General features: G+C 42.3%; 1 protein-coding gene across 4 annotated transcripts; it reads right to left on the bottom strand.

The window, feature by feature from the left end:
* Positions 1 to 3,039: 3,039 nt before the first annotated feature.
* APTX (aprataxin) lies at positions 3,040 to 18,396 on the bottom strand. 4 transcript variants are annotated; one of them, XM_003407318.4, is made up of 8 exons: positions 17,988 to 18,396; positions 13,075 to 13,211; positions 11,322 to 11,368; positions 10,517 to 10,819; positions 9,818 to 9,877; positions 8,794 to 9,020; positions 4,288 to 4,391; positions 3,040 to 3,322 (listed from the first exon to the last, which is right to left on the bottom strand). In XM_003407318.4, the coding sequence occupies exons 2-8, from the start codon at positions 13,205 to 13,207 to the stop codon at positions 3,168 to 3,170; spliced, it is 1,029 nt and encodes a 342-aa protein (XP_003407366.1). In that variant the 5' UTR covers positions 13,208 to 13,211; positions 17,988 to 18,396; the 3' UTR covers positions 3,040 to 3,167. The 4 variants fall into 4 exon arrangements, with proteins under 4 accessions (XP_003407366.1, XP_010586180.1, XP_023400974.1 ...); XM_010587878.3 differs by having other exon boundaries at positions 10,733 to 10,819; positions 17,988 to 18,395; XM_023545206.2 differs by lacking the exon at positions 10,517 to 10,819 and having other exon boundaries at positions 17,988 to 18,393.
* Between the last annotated feature and the right edge of the window lie 379 nt (positions 18,397 to 18,775).

Genomic DNA, 18,775 nt, shown 5'->3' with positions numbered 1-18,775 from the left:
ATGCCCAAAGTCTCACCCATATTTGATAAGATGATTCAGAAGATGAGAATTTAGACTTGAAATGGATTTAAGACTTTTTGGATGATGTGAGGGTATAAATGTTTTGCATGTGGCAAGGACATGAATTTGGGGGGGATCAAAGGGTGGAACGATATGGATTGAATTATGTCCAAAAATATGTGTTGTAAATTCTAACCTCTATGCCTGTGGTTATTAATTCCATATGGGAATGGGTTGTCTTTGTTATGTTAATGAGGGACTGCTAGTGTACAGTGTATCTTGAGCCAATCTCTTTTGAGATATAAAAGAAATCAAACAAGCAGAAGAGAGATGAGGGAAGAGAGATGCTAAGCCACAAGATCTCCCAGGAGCAGAAGCTCAAACAGACAAGGACCTTCCTCCATAGCCAACAGAAAAAGAAAGTCTTCCCCTAGAGGAGGTACCCTGAACTCAGATTTCTAGCCTCCTAAACTGTCAGAAAATAAATTTCTGTTTGTTAAAGCCACTCACTGGTGGTGTTTCCATTATAGCAGCACTAGATAATTAAGACAGGTTTCTATACATCAGCAATGAAAAATCTGAAAGGGAAATTAGAGAAATAATTCCATTAACAATAACGTCAAGGAGTATAAAATACCGAGGAATAAATCTAACCAGGGACATGAAGGACTTATACAATGAAAAACTATAAAGCACTGCTTAAAGAGATTAAAGAAGACTTAAATAAAGGGAAAGGTGTCCCATGTTCATTGATCGGAAGACTTAGTATTGTTAAGATGTCAATACTACCCAAAGCAATCTAGAGATTCAACACAATTCCCAATTAAAATCCTAATAGCCTTCTTTACAGAAATAGAAAAACCAATGCTCAGCTTTATAAGTAATGGTACCAAAACCCAAAACAAACCCACTTCTGTTGAGTCAATTACAACTCATAGTGACCCCGCAGGACAGAGTGGAACTGCCCCACTGGGTTTCTAAGGCTTTAAATCTTTATAGAAGCAGACTACCACATCTTTATCCTGTGGAGGGAATGGTGGGTTCGAATCACCAACCTTTTGGTTAGCAGCTGAGCACTTTAACCACTGCACCACAATGGCTCCTATGGAATCCCAAGAGGCCCAGGATAGCTAAAGCAATGTTGAAAGTGAAAATCAAAGGAGGAGAACTCAGACTTCCTAATTTTAAAACATACTATACAGCTACAGTAATCAAAACAGCTCAGTATTGGTATAACAATAGACACACAGAACCATAGGATAGAATTCAGAGCCCAGAAATAACCCCACACATCTATGATCAACTGATTTTTGACATAGGTGCTAAGTCCATTCTATGGGGAAAGAAGTGTCTCTTCAATAAATGGTGCAGAAAAACTGGATTTCCACATGCAGAAAAAATGAAACAGGATCCATGCTTCACACCGTTACTAAAAGACAAATTCAAAATGGATTAAGGACCTAAATGTGCAAACTAAAACCATAAAATTCTTAGCAGAAAAAGCAGGGGCAACATTGTCAAGCCTCGTTTTTAACAATTTTATAATAGCAAAAGCACAAAATGCAAAATAATAAATGGAACCTCATAAAAATTACTAACTTTTGTTCATCAAAAGACTTTGCCAGGAAAGTGAAAAGACAAGCTACCAACCAGTAGAGTATCTTCAGAAACCATATATCCAACAAGAACCTAATAACCAAAATATATGTATCAAACTTTGACAACTTAACAAAAAGACAACTCAATCACCAAAAACAACTCTTCACCAAAGAGGATATTCAAATGGCCACCAAACACATGAAAAGATGCTCAGTGTCAACGGCCATCAGAGATATAAATCAAAACCACAATGAGATGCCATTTCACTTCCACTAGGATGGCTAAGGTAAAAAAAAAACAGAAAACAACAAATGTTGGTGAGGATGTAGGGAAACTGGAATCCTTACCCATAGTTAGCAGGAATGCAAAACGGTACAGCCATTGTGGGAAAAAAACCACCATATGACCCAGCAATTCCACACCTAGGTATATACCAAAAAAACTTGAAAGCAGAGATTCAAACAGAGATTTGTACGTGAATGTTCACTGCAGCACTGTTCACAATAGCCTAAAGGCAGAAACAACCTAAATGCCCATTAACAGATGAATGGCTAAACAGAATGTGGTACATATATACAATGGAATACTGTACTACTCAGCCAGTACATGCTACAATATGGATGGAGTTTGAAGAAATTACGCTGAGTGATATAAGTCAATCGAAAAGGACAAATATTATATGACCCGACTCATATAAAAGAAATGACAAATGTATAGAAAACAAAGTTTATTAGTGCTTACCAGGGGCAGGAAGAAAGGAGGAAGAGGGGAGGTTAACGGTGATGGAAATACCACATTATTTGAATAAGGGTAGGGTTGTACTGCCGATTATTGTAACTGCTGTCAATAAGTTGTACACCTGTAAAAAGTTGAATTGGCAAAAGTTGTGTAATAGATGTATTTACAACAAAGACAAAAAAGGAAGAGGAGCTCCTGAAGCTGAACATGTAAAACCAAAAACCTCATGGGATTTGGTTTCTTGATTTGGAGGTTCAGGGTCATGATTTCATGGGACATCCCAGTTAATAGGCCTAATGTAACATGTTTAGTGCCTCTGTTCTACCTCCTTGTTCGATGTGTAGTCCTGGGGTCTTAAAGCTTGTAAGCGGCCATCCGAGGCACAACAATTGGTCTCTATTCTCCTGGAAAAACAGAGGAAGAAAGACAGTCAGGAACACAGGGAGGCTATGGACTGTGTGGCTAATTGCCTTCATTCACAACCATCTCCGTTGTCATAAGACCAAAAGACCTAGATGACGCCCAGCTACCATTACTGAACATTTTGATCAAAGATTCCATAGAAGAATCCTGGTCAAAAGGGGAATATGCAGAACCGAATTTCAAATTTCCAATGATCTCCAGACTTCCTGGAGCCAGGAAGGTTGGATGAACAACAAAATAAATAATATTAAAAATAAAAAGACAGATAATAGAACAAACTTTCTGAACAAGCTGCCATGTTTTAATTCAAGAAATAAGTAAAAGTTCACAAGCAATCCAAAACAAGTGCCAGGAGTTCGTGCCAAAGGATTGGCCACACTTGCTGCAGAAGTTCGGTCTCCTCAGAGTCACTTCGGCCAGTGCTTCCTGAGATGCTCCTTCAGCTGAGGAATAGAAGGTAGCAGCTGCCGACACTCATGACAACGAAGGGGCAGCTTCAGGAGCTCGGGCATCCCATCTCCAACAGTCACTCTGCCAGCCTCTTGTACCATCTCGATCACAGCTGCAGGCAAGAGAAAAAGTTCAGATTCCAGCTACTCTGGAAGGCTGGTATATCAAAAACAGAAAATGTGCCTCCAAATCAAGATATGCCAGATACCTTAAAGTTTTGAAAATCACATTGAGTAAGGGTAGGGTTGCACCACCGATTATTGTGAACTGTTGTCAATTACAATTGACAATTGACTCCCTGCTAGGAAAACGGGCTTGATGAGCTTCTAAAATGAACAACCTATCTTGAGATGACTCCATGTCTTCGGACACACCCTAAGCAATCCATGGAACTATGTCGAGGGCTTATCACAGTGCTTTACCCCTGCTGGCCCTTGGTAAATGGTAGCTATCATTGTTAATACCCCAGCATACTCAAGTTCTATAATATATAACCAGGAAATGTCACCTTCTACGTGTGTAATGGTTAAGCACTACGGCTACTAACCAAAAAGTCAGCAGTCGGAATCCATCAGCTGATGGGAACCCTTTGGAGCAGTTCTAGTCTGTCCTATAGGGTCGCTACGAGTTGGAATCAACTCGACAGCAACGAGTTTGAGGGTTTTTTTGGTACATATACACAGCCTTCCCCTGTCAAAGAACCACTTTGGACATGAGGTAACCCCTGAGCTCCCACCCAGCTGATGGCAGAAGAGACAAAGGACTGTTGAGAGCTTTCCCATCTGTGAACTCCAATAATCCTCAGGACAACTTAAATCCCCTCCTGTTACAATAGAACACCATTTAGACCCTGATGAAACAGCTTTCTCAGTCACCCAAGAAGGCTGTTTACAGCAAAATGGCAATTCTACTACAATCCAAATAACCCGGTTTCTCTTAATGGAGCTCTCTTTACAGAGAACACAGAGTTGCACATGGGTTTTTGAGGTCAGGTTATTATTTACAAAAACAACTGAATCAAATAGAAGAACAGCTGAGAAAGTGAAACAAATGTGGAAATCAAAGAACACGGTTTACCTTGTGATTCTAAGAAGTATTCCGTATTGAAAGAATTCCAATGTTTTTTGTTTTTAAGGCAGGGGGAATCAAAGTCCTGGCTGATCACATGAAGGTGCACATGGCTAGTTGAAAGGAAAAAAAAACTGACCATTAAAAACTACGGTTAAATCAAAATGACAAACAGCAGAAGTAGGGGTTCATACAGTATGGATAGTATGAATCCAATTCATTCATTCATTCACTTAACAGTATTTAATACTTAAGTACCTACAAGGTGCCAAGCACTATTCTAGGCACCAGGAATTTAGCAATGAGTAAGACAGGAAAAGCCTCTGTCCTTATAGAAATTACATTCTAATGAAGGGAAAAATACAATAAGCATATAAATAAAGGAAATTCAAATCGTTATCATTGCTAAGAAATAATAAAACTAGGAAATGGGACAGTGAGTGTCTGGGGTTGAAGTTGCCTCTTTACTAGTTAGTGTGTTCACAGAAGGCCTCTCCCAGGCAGTGATTTCAGCTGAGAAAGTAGCCAGGCAAACAAGGTCTGAGGGAGGAGTGTTTCATGGAAGAGGGCAGGACAAGCACAAAGGCCCTGAGATGAGAAAAAGCTTGTTGTAATCAAGGAACATAAAGAAGGTTAATGTGGTCAAGCGTGGTAAATAAAAAAGAGAATGGTTAGAGACTAGGTAGAGGCCAGATCATAAAGGCTCTTACAGACAGACAAGGGATTCGCATTTTATTCTGATCACAGTGGGGAGCCACTGAAGGATTTTAAGCAGAGGAGCGCTGATATATGATTCATACTTTTGAAAGATCACTGTGGCTGTGGTGTGGAGTAAGGACTGTAAGGAAGGTAAGAGGGACACAGGGAGACCAGTTAGGAAGCTGTTGCAGTAGCCCAGGCCAGAAAAGAGTGTGGTTTAAACTAGAGCTGTAGCAGCTGAGAGGGTGAGAAGCAGTCCAATTTCAAATATATTTTGGAATAGATCCAGCAGGGCTTACTAAAGGATTAGTTGTGGGTTTGGTCTAAAACACTGGCTGGTCCCACTTGCTGAGATGGAGAAGGCAGGGAATAGCAGATTTGGAAAAGCACATCAAGAGTTGTGTTCTGGGCTTATTAAATCTGATAGAATGCTTTTTTGTATAGTTTTGACTCTTGGAATGATAGTAATGTTTCACATTTCCCCAGTAAGTTATCAAAATCAACCAGTATATGGGGGAAATCAAAATGGAACGTAAGCAGTAACAAATAAACTTAATTGGATTATAAATGAATAATGAAACCACACTGAAAAGGATGGGAAAAAAATAGCTAATCTAAGTAACTTCAGAAAACAGTATTAGAACTGGATACTGTAAGGCTAAAGACAAAAAGAACTGTACACAAATTATGTACTAATTAGTAATGTCTTTCTCACAGGTTAGCAGTTCTGTAACTATTTTATATGTATACTAAGATTGAACAAATAAGTGAATCTATTATAGCTAATGAGAGCCAGGTTTCTCTGTTGGAGAAAGAAGTTACAAATAGGGAAAGGGGGAAGACTAGAATGAACCCTGTGGTGCTGGTCTGAAATCAATGCAGATGTGCTATTTATGTTTTAGTATTCACTCATATATTTCCTAGCTCTATCTGCTGAGAGGGCCTATGAGCAATGATACCCCAGAATCAACCACTTCTCTCATTACAGAAACCTAGTGCCCAGGTCTTGGTTTATATATAAATACTACTCTCCAATAAAAGTAACCAGGGCTCCTTGGAGAAGTGGTCCATCCCATAGCTGGGACAGGACGAATACAAGATGAGCCTGGACATCTTGTGGGGCCAGAAAATAAGGAAGAGCTAAAAATATATAGGATGATCATGTAACTTGGGAATGGATAAGGGTGATGGTTGAACGATATGATGTCATTTAACTGTACATGAAAACAATGTTGAAATGGGAAATGTTTTGTTACATATATATTAACCACAATTAAAAAAAAAAAAGTTGTGGGGGCATGTCAAAATGACACAGGATCCAAGCTTAAGGAGTTCATAACGGCTAAGGATGAAACACTTTGACTAACAAAGTAATGATGGTAATGAATTATAACCTATGTAATAAGTATTCACGAGTCCATAGTGATAAACAAACAACTGAATAAATAATGGAGAAAGGACAGTGCTATCATACAGAAAAATTCCAATTAATAATCAGAAGGAATGAGAGAAACAGAAAATAATCATTGGGCAAACATCATATTAACAATGTTGCGGGCAAGATCCACCAAGAGATACCAAAATCACCGGGCAAAAGTTTAGTGAGAAATAAGATAATAGTGTAATCTCAAAACATATCTCCTCCACAATATTTATCAATTACAAATGGAAAAATAGTAACTTTGAATGGAGAAACCTGGCAGACACCACCTTAACCAAGTGATCAAGGTTAACATCACCGTACCAATGGAACACACTTCTAATAGGATGCACCGAGAAAGACATAACATCACTTCTATGGAGTTTTCGGCTAAAAAAAAGCGCAACCTCAGTCTAATCATGAAAAAACATCAGATAAGCCCAAAATGAGATACCGTACAAAACTGGCCCAAACCAAAACCAAACCTGTTGCCATCAAGTTGATTCCGACTCATAGTGACCCTACAGGACAGAGCAGAACTGCCTCACAGAGTTTCCAAGGAGCAGCTGGTGGATGTGAACTGCCAACCTTTTGGTTAACAGATGTAGCACTTCATCACTACGCCACCAGGGTTTCCACAAAACTTGCCAGTACTCCTCAAAAGTCTCAAGGTCATTTGAACCAGGAAAGAAAGCAAAACTAACACCAATTGAGGGAGACTAAGGAGATGTGAAAAATAAATGCAATGTGTGATCCTGGAGTGTATCCTGAGCAGAAGGACATTAGAAGAAAACCAGTGAAATTCAAATGAGGTCTAAAGTTTCAGTTATGAAGACGCTGTGGAAGATCTTCGTTTTGCTACATACTTTCCCCTATTATGTTTTCAAATTGAAAACATATTACTTTCACAATAGGAAATATTTGTTTACTACGTTTTCTTTTCTATAATGTCTATTCAAAATCACATCCTGAAGAGTGATCATAAAAGGGTAGGTAAGTGGTAGCTTACTGACTTACTGCTCATTTTGCTTCCCACCCACACCTGCCACAGCGCTTGCTTTTAGCATTCTCCCTAACACAACAGCACTCATATGAAAAAAGGTACAGATGCCACGGTTACTACGTGAAAACAGCTAACTAGTCATGGGCTCTGCTTTTACAGAAATAGGAATATGGGTGAGTTTTCTTCCTAAAATTTCAAATACAGTTTAACAATGTAAAAATATCTGTCTGTCTGTCTGTGTCTGTCTGTCTATCTATAAAATGAGATACAGCATACATCTACCCTATGACTCAACAAATCTACTTCTAGGTATTTAACCAACAGAAAAAAAAGTCTGTCCATGATATATGCAACAACATGAAGGTCAAAATTACACTGAACAAAAAAAAGCCAGACACAAAAGAGTGCACATTGTATGAGCCCATTTACATGAAGTTCTAGAATAGACAAAACTAACCTATGCTAAAAGAAATCAGGGCAGTGTTGGGGGGTGGGGGAGGACTGACTGGCAAGGGGCACAAGGGAATCTTCTAGGATGAGATGGTGAAAATGTGCTGTATCTTGACCAGGGTGATAGTTACATGGGTGTACACGTTTGTCAAAACTGATCAAACTACACACCTTAAGCATTTTACTGTATGTAAGTGATGCCTCAATTTGAAAGAAAGAATTTGATGGGGAGGATGGCAAAAAGGTTCCACTTGGTTAAAGCAGTCAGTAATCTAAGTCATAATTACCTACTTAAATAAAATGTAAGAGTATCGAGTGGTTAAAAAAAAAAAAAAATCAAGGTAAAAACTCTGAAATCCCATTAGTCTGATGATCTTGTTGATGCTTAGCTCCAAGGAACTGTGGAGATCCTCCTTGCCTGCATTCTCTGAAAAGAATCCATCAGTCCTTTCCAAGTCCTTCTGGGAATGAGCCGAAAGGAAACCAACTCTACACTTCTCTCTCGTTTTATTTTAAATCTGAGATCTACGAAGCTGCCGTTATAGAAATCTATGGTGTTTGTTTCCTTCAGAGCCATGGTCCTTAAGCATTTTGGAGTTATGATCTATGGGCTCTTTTGAAACATCTGACAAAAGTCACTGACCACCATCCTTAACCTGAGTATGATGCAACTGCTTCATCTAGTGCTACGTCAGGCCCTCAAAGGTTGAAACTTCTGAGAGGAGCAAATAACCACATGTGATTGAATTACAATTAGAAGTAGAAACTCAAGGCTTGCCAGGAAGTCAGGCAGAGGGTGGAAACTTCAGCCCATCTGCCTTAGAACCATCCCACCCTACTTCCCTGGGCCTTGGGGCTATCAGCACACTCAGCAAGCCCAGCCTGTTTCCACCTGTCCACCTTGGCAGAACCAGGAGGCACCAGCACTACCCACCAGGTTTACCTCATGCTGGGGATGGCATGGTAGCCCAATCGAAAGCGGAGTTTGCTGGAGCCAGCACAATCTGCAATCACCTTTTCCCCCACAGTGTGCATGTGTTTGAGGAGCTCAAGGTGTTCCCGGGTCACAGCCTTCAGACTGGAAATGGAGGCCCATGGTAAGACCAGCCAGTGATGACGCGCCTTGGGATATTTATCCTTAATCACCACCACCTGCTCATCTTTGTAAACCTAGCAGAGGCACAGAGAAGGAAACAGACATCTACTGAGCATCTTCTGGGTGCCTGGTGCTGTTATATTCATTAATTTGCTAAATCTCCCCCACAATCTTGTACAAAAGGTTTTAGTATCCCAATATTTTTAGATGGGAGTGCTGAGACTCAGATAAGTTGAATGTCTTGAGCAAAGTTACCAAGTGGCAAATCTAGGACTCAAACCTAGATCTAGCTGACTGCAGAGTCAGCGTTCTCAACTATCATACTATACAGAATACACAGAAGATACGGAATACAAAATAGTTCCATGGAGCTGATGTGAAATTGCCACAGGCATAAATCTGAATATACTCTTCTCTACTCCAAGGGTAATGTGATGCACACACCTGTGTTCCAAGAAGCCCTATCAGCCCTGGCCCCTCACTAATCCAGGATATAATTTAAGAACTCAGAGTTCCTTCCAGGATGATGCCTAACTATTAACCCCAGGGTAACCCAGTAACTACAGTCACGATACAAAGCTCCCTTGAAAGGGACCACACTAAGGTTAACACAACTTACTAGTACCCAGAAGTTTAGGAGGGACAAGGGGAAGGAAGATTCATTTGAAGTATTTAGCTTCTTTCCAAAGAATTCCAGTTGCTACCATTACTGCCAATGGGAAAAGCCATTTGTTCTCACAAAACAGCCCAAGAAAACAAATCTCATTCAAAGAACTGATCTCCTTTGATTTCATTTGTAGTGTAGATATGACCTCTGTGGAAGGGTCATTTAAAACATGAAATAGACTTTAATCCCGAAATTTATTCTTACCTGCATTTTGGGATCCTGCATAGAAATCTTCAAACCTTGACTCCAGTGGCCTATTGATACCTAAGACATAAAAAGGGCGATGTAAATTACAAAAGCCAACAGCTAAATCTGGCATTAGTTAATCTAGGGGGTAACAGCAAAGTCCCAGCAAACTTGGAAATAAGGTTAGTTTTTGAAATTAAACTAGCTGCCTTTGCTTTCATCGACTACCTTGTAGGACTAAAAGCCCTCCCCACTCTCTTCCTATTTTGGAGCTGGGTGTCATGATAGAGGCCATAAACGGTACACAATGTGAACTGCGTTATCTTCTTTGCCCTCTCACTTCTATCTACAGCCTGATTAAGTTTCCACTTTCATATCAGGATGGGAATTATACGACCTAGGAAATCTTTTCCAGTGCTAAACTTTTATACGTATATAAACGATCGACCCATTTTTAAATGGTTCAATGTTAACTCCACTGCCATTATCGCTCTACCTTCAAGTGGCTTACCTCAGGAATTCAAGAGAAAAATAAATAAAGGGACATTCACCCAAATGATTTTCATCCCACAAACAAGTAACTCTTTCATCACGGTTAATAACCCTCGTCGCGGTTAATAACCCCTTTACATGACTGGGTTTTACAGTGTACAAAATGCTGGAACCGTCATTGTATCTTTTAATCTCCACATCATCTGTCAAAAACCCTACCCTCACCTTTTTGGTAGCTGCATCTTCCTCCTTCTCTGTGGGCACAGAGCATTGGGTAGGGCTGCTCTTGGGATCCAGTCCTGTCCCTGGCTCAGCTTCCTGGGCAACATCCCTTTCTACAGAATCACTGTCACCTGACCTCTTTCTCTTCCTGTGTGTTTCCAGGCCAGGGCTCTTTGCCTCTTCCTCAAACTCTACAATATATGGATAAAGTTCATTCACCATGTGGAGAACCTGGCCAGGCTGCAGCTTCACCTCTTGGTCCTTCCCAATTATGACTGAGTCAATGCTGGTGGGATTGACCCCTACCTATAGAGTAAATCATCAGAAGATAGTTTTAACAACAGCAGTAACACCTTTTATAATTCAGCCATTTACAAAACAGGGTCTGTTTCCAAAAGTTCATTTGTAAACTGGCTACAGGAAGTTTAGAACACATTTTCCCCACAGAAACAGTTTCCTAAATCAGCTATAATACCAAGCTGACCCACAGAACCCTTGTTAATCTGTACTGTGGCGTGCTACCATCGCCCATTTTTCTGCAGAAAATCCAAGAGGCTGGAACACATCTCCCAGGCCATGGTCCAGGGTCAAAAAACAATTTCTCCCTTTCCCCTGCCCTACATTCCTTTGACAGAAGCAACTCCTCCCCCATTTCCCAACACTCCCAGAATTTAGGTTTGTTGGGAGAAGCCTTCAAAAGGCAGGAGACCTTTCCACACATGAGAGAATAGCCTTCATTGGCTGGCACAGACACTCTAAATTCAACAGCATAAGAAAACCATCAAGTGTAACATCGAAATACACATACCTGCTTTACCTTGACATATCCCTTGTTACACTCTGCTTTCAACTGTACTGAAAGAGATTGGGAAAAAAGTTAAACTTAAATGTTACTTAGAAGAAGCACCTGCTTCTGTTCTCCCTACAAGACAGTGAAGCCTCACTCCAGAGAGCAACTTGACAGATGCTCCCCCAAGGCCTATGAGCGTGTTACACAGAGGGCTGGGGCTCCAAACCTCACCAATTTCTAAGAGCTTCAAATCCTCCATAAAATGTTCAACAGTGTACATACTCCTTTAGCTACTGCTAATATTCCAACGGGAAACCCTGGTGGTACAGTGGTTAAGTGCTATGTCTGCTAACCAAAAGCTCAGCAGTTTGAATCCACCAGGCACTCCTTGGAAACTCTATGGGGCAATTCTACCTGTTCTATAGGGTCACTACGAGTTGGAATTGACTCAACAGCAATGGCTCTCTTGGCTCTAATATTCCAATAGGCAAGCTTCATCGAACCCCCACATATCTCCCTATTCCAGAGCCCCTGACCCACCTGGGATCAGACTCAGCAGTCAGGAAAGATGACCCACCTCCCTCACAAGCTACTGACTCAGGATTAAATCCGACTTCCACTATTATATGAAACTATCAGATGCCTTCAACAGACACCCTGGTGGCATAGTGGTTAAGAGCTATGCCTCCTAACTAAAAGGTCGGCAGTTCAATCCACTAGGTGCTCCTTGGAAACCCTACAGGGCAGTTCTGCTCTGTCCGATAGGGTCGCTATGAGTTGAAATCGACTCAACGGGAATGGGTTTGGGTTTTTTTCTTTTTTCGGTTCAACAGACAAAGAGGTAAAAGATACATTCCTGGTAAACAAGCTCAGCTGGTCCTGGGTAGGGGAGTGGAGGGAATGTTCTGGAAAGAGGATTGTAGTGGTAAAACAGATGTAACATTAAACGTGCAAGTTTAGGTAAGTGTCTGGGGTGAGACAGGGAGAAAAGAAGAGACCCCACAGCTGCTCACCAGGGAGAACAGCAGAGGGCAGACCTGCATGCATGTAGGTCCCATGCAGCTGATGCTGTGAGGAGGGGAAGAGAGAAATGCAGCGTCTCCATCTGTCTCTTGGGCCTAACCACTCAACCGTGGCTTTACTCCCATTTACATTAACTCGTGGGAAAGTCTGTAACCAGTGCTGCAGACTCCAACTCTCAAAGTCCAGAACGCTTGGAAAACCCTGCTATTGGGGTCACACTGCAGATGTGTTAGCAGTGAGTACATGCAACTATCAAAAAATGAGGTACATGGTAAGGCTTTTCCTGAGAGCAAGGACTTTCATTTCATTAAACCCCAGGAAAGTCATTTCAAGAGCTGGAAGCTATGGTCTTACTGAGACACCAGCCTCTTGCGGGGCAATATGTATAGGACAAAACCACTTCATCACTTCTCAGACACAGTTTCAACCTAAAGACCTCAGAATTCATCTTGCCCACTGCCCAGTGAGGAATTTCCCTGGGCAAAGCAGGATACAGGCCTCAGTTCCATTATCCCGTGCTAACAGGATGGAGTCTGCCTGCCTCTAACATTCACCCAACCCATCCTGAATATCACCACGTGGGAAGGCAGAATTAGGAATGAATGGGGCCCAGGTGTTGGCCAAAAGAGTTCAGTCCCTGAGTTTTGTTTATGGCAGGGGACAGGTTTTCATCAACAGCACCCAGGAAATGTGCATCTTATCCTGGGGAACCAAGCATGGTCATCTCCACATTTCTATGGCCAGCTACCTTGCTGTCGAGAACATTTCTTATCAGTGATCTTGGTCTCGGGGCTGCGCCCAATCACAACTGCTTCCAAATGTGGGAGCCTGATTCGCTGGTGCCGGCTGTCCTGTCTCACCAGCCAGCACACCCGCATCATTACCCTGAGACAAAACAGAAGAATAAGAGAATCGCTGGAAAAACAACTGCACCAGCATGGCAAGTCCTGCAGGGCCACACCCCAGCACCATCTCACACACCATTTACCAGCTGTTCATCTTAAGGTAAGTGACTTCACCCCTCTAGTCTCAATTTCCTCCCCTGTAAAATGAGATAATGACAGCCCTCATGAGGCTGTTGTGGAGGTTAAATGAGATACTATGGGTATTTACCTGATATTGTGCACATTTACCTGTGTCTGAATCATGCTAAACAATCAAATATTTGTAAAAATCAAAAAAACCAAATCTGTTCCCGTCTAGTCAATTCTGACTCATAGCAACCCCACAGGACATAGGGTTTCCAGGGAGCGGCTGGTGGATTCAAGTTGCTGACCGCTTGGTTAGCAGCCATATCACTTAACCAATGTGCCTAGGTTTGGTGATATACCCTATGTACTGGATGTTGGGCTCCATGCTAAGAATCAAAGGATGAATAAAGGTGCAGCCACTGTAGAAATCTGTTGGCGGTTCCTCAAAATGTTAAAGATAGAATTACCATATGACCTAGAAATTCCACTCCTAGGTATATACCCAAAGGTACAGAGCAGGGACTCAAACAGATATACTTGTACACCAACATTCATTCCATAAACAGATGGATACACAATATGTGTATATATGTGGTATATATATGCAATATTTTTCAACCACAAAGAGAAATTAAGTTCTGATATACACTATGACATAAATGAACCTTGAAAACATTATGCCAAGTGAAATAAGCCAGACAACAAAGGACAGCTACTGTACGATCTAACTTTTGTGAAATATCAAGAACAGGCAAATGCATAGAGACAAAAAAATTAGTGGTTACCAGGGGCTAGGGAAAGAGGAGTTATTGTTCAATGGGTATAAAGTTCTTACGGATTGAATTGTATCCCCAAAAATGTGTGTCAACTTGGCTAGGCCATGAGTCCCAGTATTGTGTGGTTGTTCACCATTTTGTCATCTGATGTGATTTTCCTGTGTTGTAAATCCCACCTCTATATTAATAAGACTGTTATGTTAATGAGGCAAGACTCAATCTACAAGATTAGGTTGTATCTTGAGTGAATCTCTTTTCAAATATAAAAGGGAAACTCAAGCAGAGAGATGGGGGACCCCCTACCACCAAGAAAGCAGAGCCAGGAGCAGTGCACATCCTTTGGACCCAGGGTCCCTGTGCTGAGATGTTCCTTGACCAGGGGAAGATTGATGACAAGGACCTTCCCCTAGAGCCAAGAAGACAAAGAAAAACTTCCCCTGGAGCTGGGTCCCTGAATTCAGACTTCTAGCATACTAGACTTGAGAGAATAAATTTCTGTTTGTTAAAGCCATTCACTTGTGGTATTTCTGTTATAGCAGCACTAGACAAATAAGAGTTTATGTTTGGGGTGATAAAGTTTTGAAAAGAATAGTAGTGGCAGCTGCAAAACATTGTGAATATAATTAATGCCACCAAATTGTACAATTAAAATGGATAAAATGGCAAATTTTACATTTTATGTATATACATCTTACCACAATTAAGATGAAAGATGACTAAAACATTGTCCCTGTCTTTAAGGGGCTCAGGGTGCAGGGGGCAGACAGACTCATATTCCAGTTATTACTATATAATATGATAAGCACTGTTAAGAAGGGATTAACTAAATTGTGCATTAGCTCAGGGAATTGTTCTCTTGCAGAGAGTATCAAAAAAAAGGCTTCAGGAGGAAGGAATACTTATGCTGGGTTTTAAAGGATGAGGAGGAGTTTGCCTAGCAGGCAACTAAGGGTGTAAGAAGAGAGAATGTTCTTCAGGCCATAATGTGTCTTCATGTGTATCAGAGAGTTTCCCTTCCTTAACTGCCATAATATACCGATGTTAGAACAATACATTGTACTGCCATCTGCCAGAAGAGTGTCATGATAAATATACAAATGTACAGTTTTTAAAGTGTGAATGTGGCACCGATACACAAAATGCACATCAACAGTGGAGGTGCTGATGTCCTAGGCACCTGGAAGAGCACATGCACTAAGACGCCACGTGGCACGACTATGGGGCACAGGGGTTGGAGGAGAGGGACAGGAGACATGGTTGTAGAAGCAAGAGATCAACTTGTGCAAGATCTCATGACCATGTTGAGAAGCTCAGACCTGATGCTGAGGGCAACAGAGAGACAGCAGAGGTCTGAGAACAGGGAAATGACAAGACCAAGTGTGGTTTTCACTGGAAAACAACCTTTATGGCCATGTAGGGTATCAGCAGTAGAAGATAAAGAGGCAAGAAATTCAGGAGACAGATGAGGCCTGAATAAAGGCAGAAGCAAAGGGGGTGGAAAGGAAGAAGAATCAGGAGAAATCATGAAGATGCTTAATTACTGACTGGATCTGAAAATGACAAAGGAGTAAAGAGAGACACCAAGATTTCTAATTTGGACGCTACCCATTAGTTAAAATGAGGAGTACACAGGGAGGCATTATTTGGGGATAGAGAGGTAGGGGACAGAGAAATGATTTCAGATCGAAACAGAATTACAGTACATTAAGTTGCTTGCGGAACATCCCAGGGTCAAGCTGGGATAGATGGGTACGGTGCTCAGAAGAACATATATATTCGAGAGGCATCAACATGTTATTAGAGCTGAAGCAGAGAGAGGATGAAATCACCCAGGGAAGCAGCAGGGAATTATGGGCGAGGTCAGGGCTGGATTTTGAGATGCCTCCCTAGACTCTTATCAAAGCTGAAGCCACTAACATCACCTCTCTAGGAAACGTAGCCTGCAGTCGATACAGCACTTATCATGCCCTCTGCACAAGCACTGTGTCCATATACCAAAAAACCAAACCCACTGCCATCAAGTCGATTCCGACTCATAGTGACCCTATAGGACAGAGTAGAACTGCCCCACGGGGTTTCCAAGGAGCACCTAGTGGATTCGAACTGCCGACCTTCTGGTTAGCAGCTGTAGCACTTAACCACTATGCCTCCAGGGTGTGTGTCCGTAAGTATTAGGAAAAGAAACCATATTTTTAAAAATCAGAATTGCATTACCCTCTGCAAAGACAAGCTAATGCAAAGCAGAGTGAGCATATCACTGCTGAGGATGTACAAATCCACAGGAATTGGATTAGTCAGGAAAAGCTTCTGGAAGCCACCCAGTTAGAAAGGGCCAGGAGCCAAAGCACTGATAAGTAAGAAAAGGAGTGCGAGGGAGCATTCTGCTTTAAAAGGCACAAATAATGGCACAGATTCAGTACAGGCAGGCCATGGGTTGTGGGTGGAAAGCAGGCCTTAGTTAACTAAACCAGAGGAGCTATACCAGGGAGTCATAAAAAGGCAGAGGTGTTGAAAGAACACTAAGCTAAAAAGTTTAGACAATATAATCAACAGGAGACAAATGCCAACATTTGAGCTACACAGTAAGGTGAAACAGCAGAATTCAAAGAATACTGTGCCAACAGTTGTGTATAGGCAGGCTAGAGAGGAGAAATCTGGAGTCAGGGAGATTAGTCCGGGAGGCTGTTAATGTAATATAGACCCAAAGAGGAGTCCAAAAGGCAGTTTCTTTGTGAAGGAGATGATGCAAAGAGCATGAGGAGTCAGCTATAAACGTAAAATCATAAGCTTGATGTCTCCAATGATAATGATGCTATAAGCAGGTCCCACTTTTAAATGCTATGTGTTCTGAGGACATCTGTTTGCATTTGCTGGAAACTGATGAGCGTGCAGTAACGGATCGAGAAGTGAAGCATGTGTCAAGCATTGGCAAATAGGACATGTGGTCACTACTGAAGTTGACAATAAAAGAAGCCAGGACAGAATGCAGTTTGGGAGCAAAAAACCAAACCCATTGCCAACAAATTTGATTCTAGTTCACAGCGATCCCATTGGACAGAGTAGAACTACCCTATCGGGTTTCCAAGGTGTGGCTGGTGGATTCCAAGTGCCAACCTTTTAGTTAGTAGCTAAGCTCTTAACCACTGCGCCACCAGGGCTCCTTATTCGTAGTGAAGGTAGAATGAAAGCAAGACCTAAGTAGCTCATGTTAAAAAAAAAAAAATCACGGGACAACACTGATGGTACAACTAAGGTGGAAGGGCACAAATCTGTATCGTCTACTCATATGAAAAATCCTGTTTCTAAGCATTCCACATGATTCCCAAAATAGACAAATTCCCATAAGGCTTCAAACCTGGACCAAATTAATTCCAAATGGAAATTATATCCCTGCCTTGGTGAACCTTCCACTGATACCATAGGGAAAGGCTTGCTTGTTCCGGCCTTCCTACAAGGCCCGCTGAGAACGCTGTCATCTACGATGTACAACGTCTACTGTAAAGAGCCCTCAAGATAAGTTTCTCTCAGCGAACGTTTCCGAAGGAAACACTATCCTTCCCGACAAGCTGAGCCGCCTCCCTGTGTAGGCTAGTGCCCACTCTCTAATTAAACTTTTTTCTACTTGTGTTGAGACCAAGCTAGATTCAGATGTCCGGGCACACGTGAACAAACCAGAAGTGGAGCAGAGACCAAAGTGAGCGCCCACTGAAACACCACCCACGGGAGCTTAAGGAGGGAAATAGGGAGCCAAGAGCCCTAGAGCCCGAAGGTGGGGCAACGCCTACCGGGAAACGGGAAGGAAGCTTTGAGCACGTTAATGAAGGCACATTCCTCAAGGGCTACCCCGGCCTAAGGCCTCAAACCCTCAGCTTTTAACGCGGCCAGCAGAGCAGGCAGGCCAGCGACTCCCTTACCTCAACACAACCGAGACCGACACGATCTCTCTGTTCCGGCCGTGCCACACCGTTTCCGGCGCTGCGGGATGACGTCACGAGAATGGCTGGAAAGCAACCAATGACGTTACGAACGCCTCTCAGAAGATTGGCTAAGACGGTCTCACCCAATTCCGGGTTTGGGAAATGTTCTCTATTAGCGGTCTTTTTGTGGGCAGTGGGCCAAGTGTAGCCCCTGACAGTTATCCTTGTGGGGACGAGGTCTCTCAGCGTCTTTCTGCCCGAGGGCTGCTGCCTTGTCACCGCCTATCAATCTCTGAATTGGGAGAGACTTCATGCAGCTGTCCCTTCTGTGTTTCTAGCCGGCCGTGCAGGCTCTCTGCACTCCCTCCGCGCGGCCATCTTTTCCGCTGCTAGTGCCAGCTGTAGCATTGCTTCCCCCTTTTCTAAGCCACAGTTGGCTTTCTCCTATTGTTGGGAGGGTTGAGGGGCGGGGGAAACCTACTAAGATTTTTTTTTTTTTTTAGTGCTGTCTTCGCTAATAAGGAAACCCTGTTGGCTAGCGGGAAACCCTGGTGGTATAGTGGTTAAGTGCTAGGGCTACTAACCAAAAGGTCAGCAGTTCGGATCCCCCAGGTGCCCCTTGGAGACTCTATGGGGCAGTTTTACCCCCCTGTCCTATAGGATCGCTATGAGTCGGAATCCACTGGACAACACTGGGTTTGGTTTGGTTTTTTGGTTGATGGCTAGTGGTAAAGGGCTAAGGCTGCTAACCAAAAGGTCGGCAGTTCGAAGCCACCAGGCGCTCC

This window comes from Loxodonta africana, chromosome 9 (genome assembly GCF_030014295.1).
Source record: "Loxodonta africana isolate mLoxAfr1 chromosome 9, mLoxAfr1.hap2, whole genome shotgun sequence".
NCBI classification, from domain to species: Eukaryota; Metazoa; Chordata; class Mammalia; order Proboscidea; family Elephantidae; genus Loxodonta; species Loxodonta africana.
The sequence above is the reverse complement of the archived record's forward strand: the minus strand, read 5'-3'. Positions and strand labels throughout refer to the sequence as shown.

Bases quoted from the DNA above. Each gene is read 5' to 3' on its own strand.
- APTX (XM_003407318.4), bottom strand. From the start codon at position 13,207: ATGATGCGGGTGTGCTGGCTGGTGAGACAGGACAGCCGGCACCAGCGA. The intron at 11,369-13,074 runs GTAGCTGGCCAT...AATCTCTTTCAG, and splicing joins GAAATGTTCTCGACAGCAAG to TACAGTTGAAAGCAGAGTGT. The intron at 9,021-9,817 runs GTAAGAATAAAT...TGCCTCTGCTAG, and splicing joins TGCAGGATCCCAAAATGCAG to GTTTACAAAGATGAGCAGGT.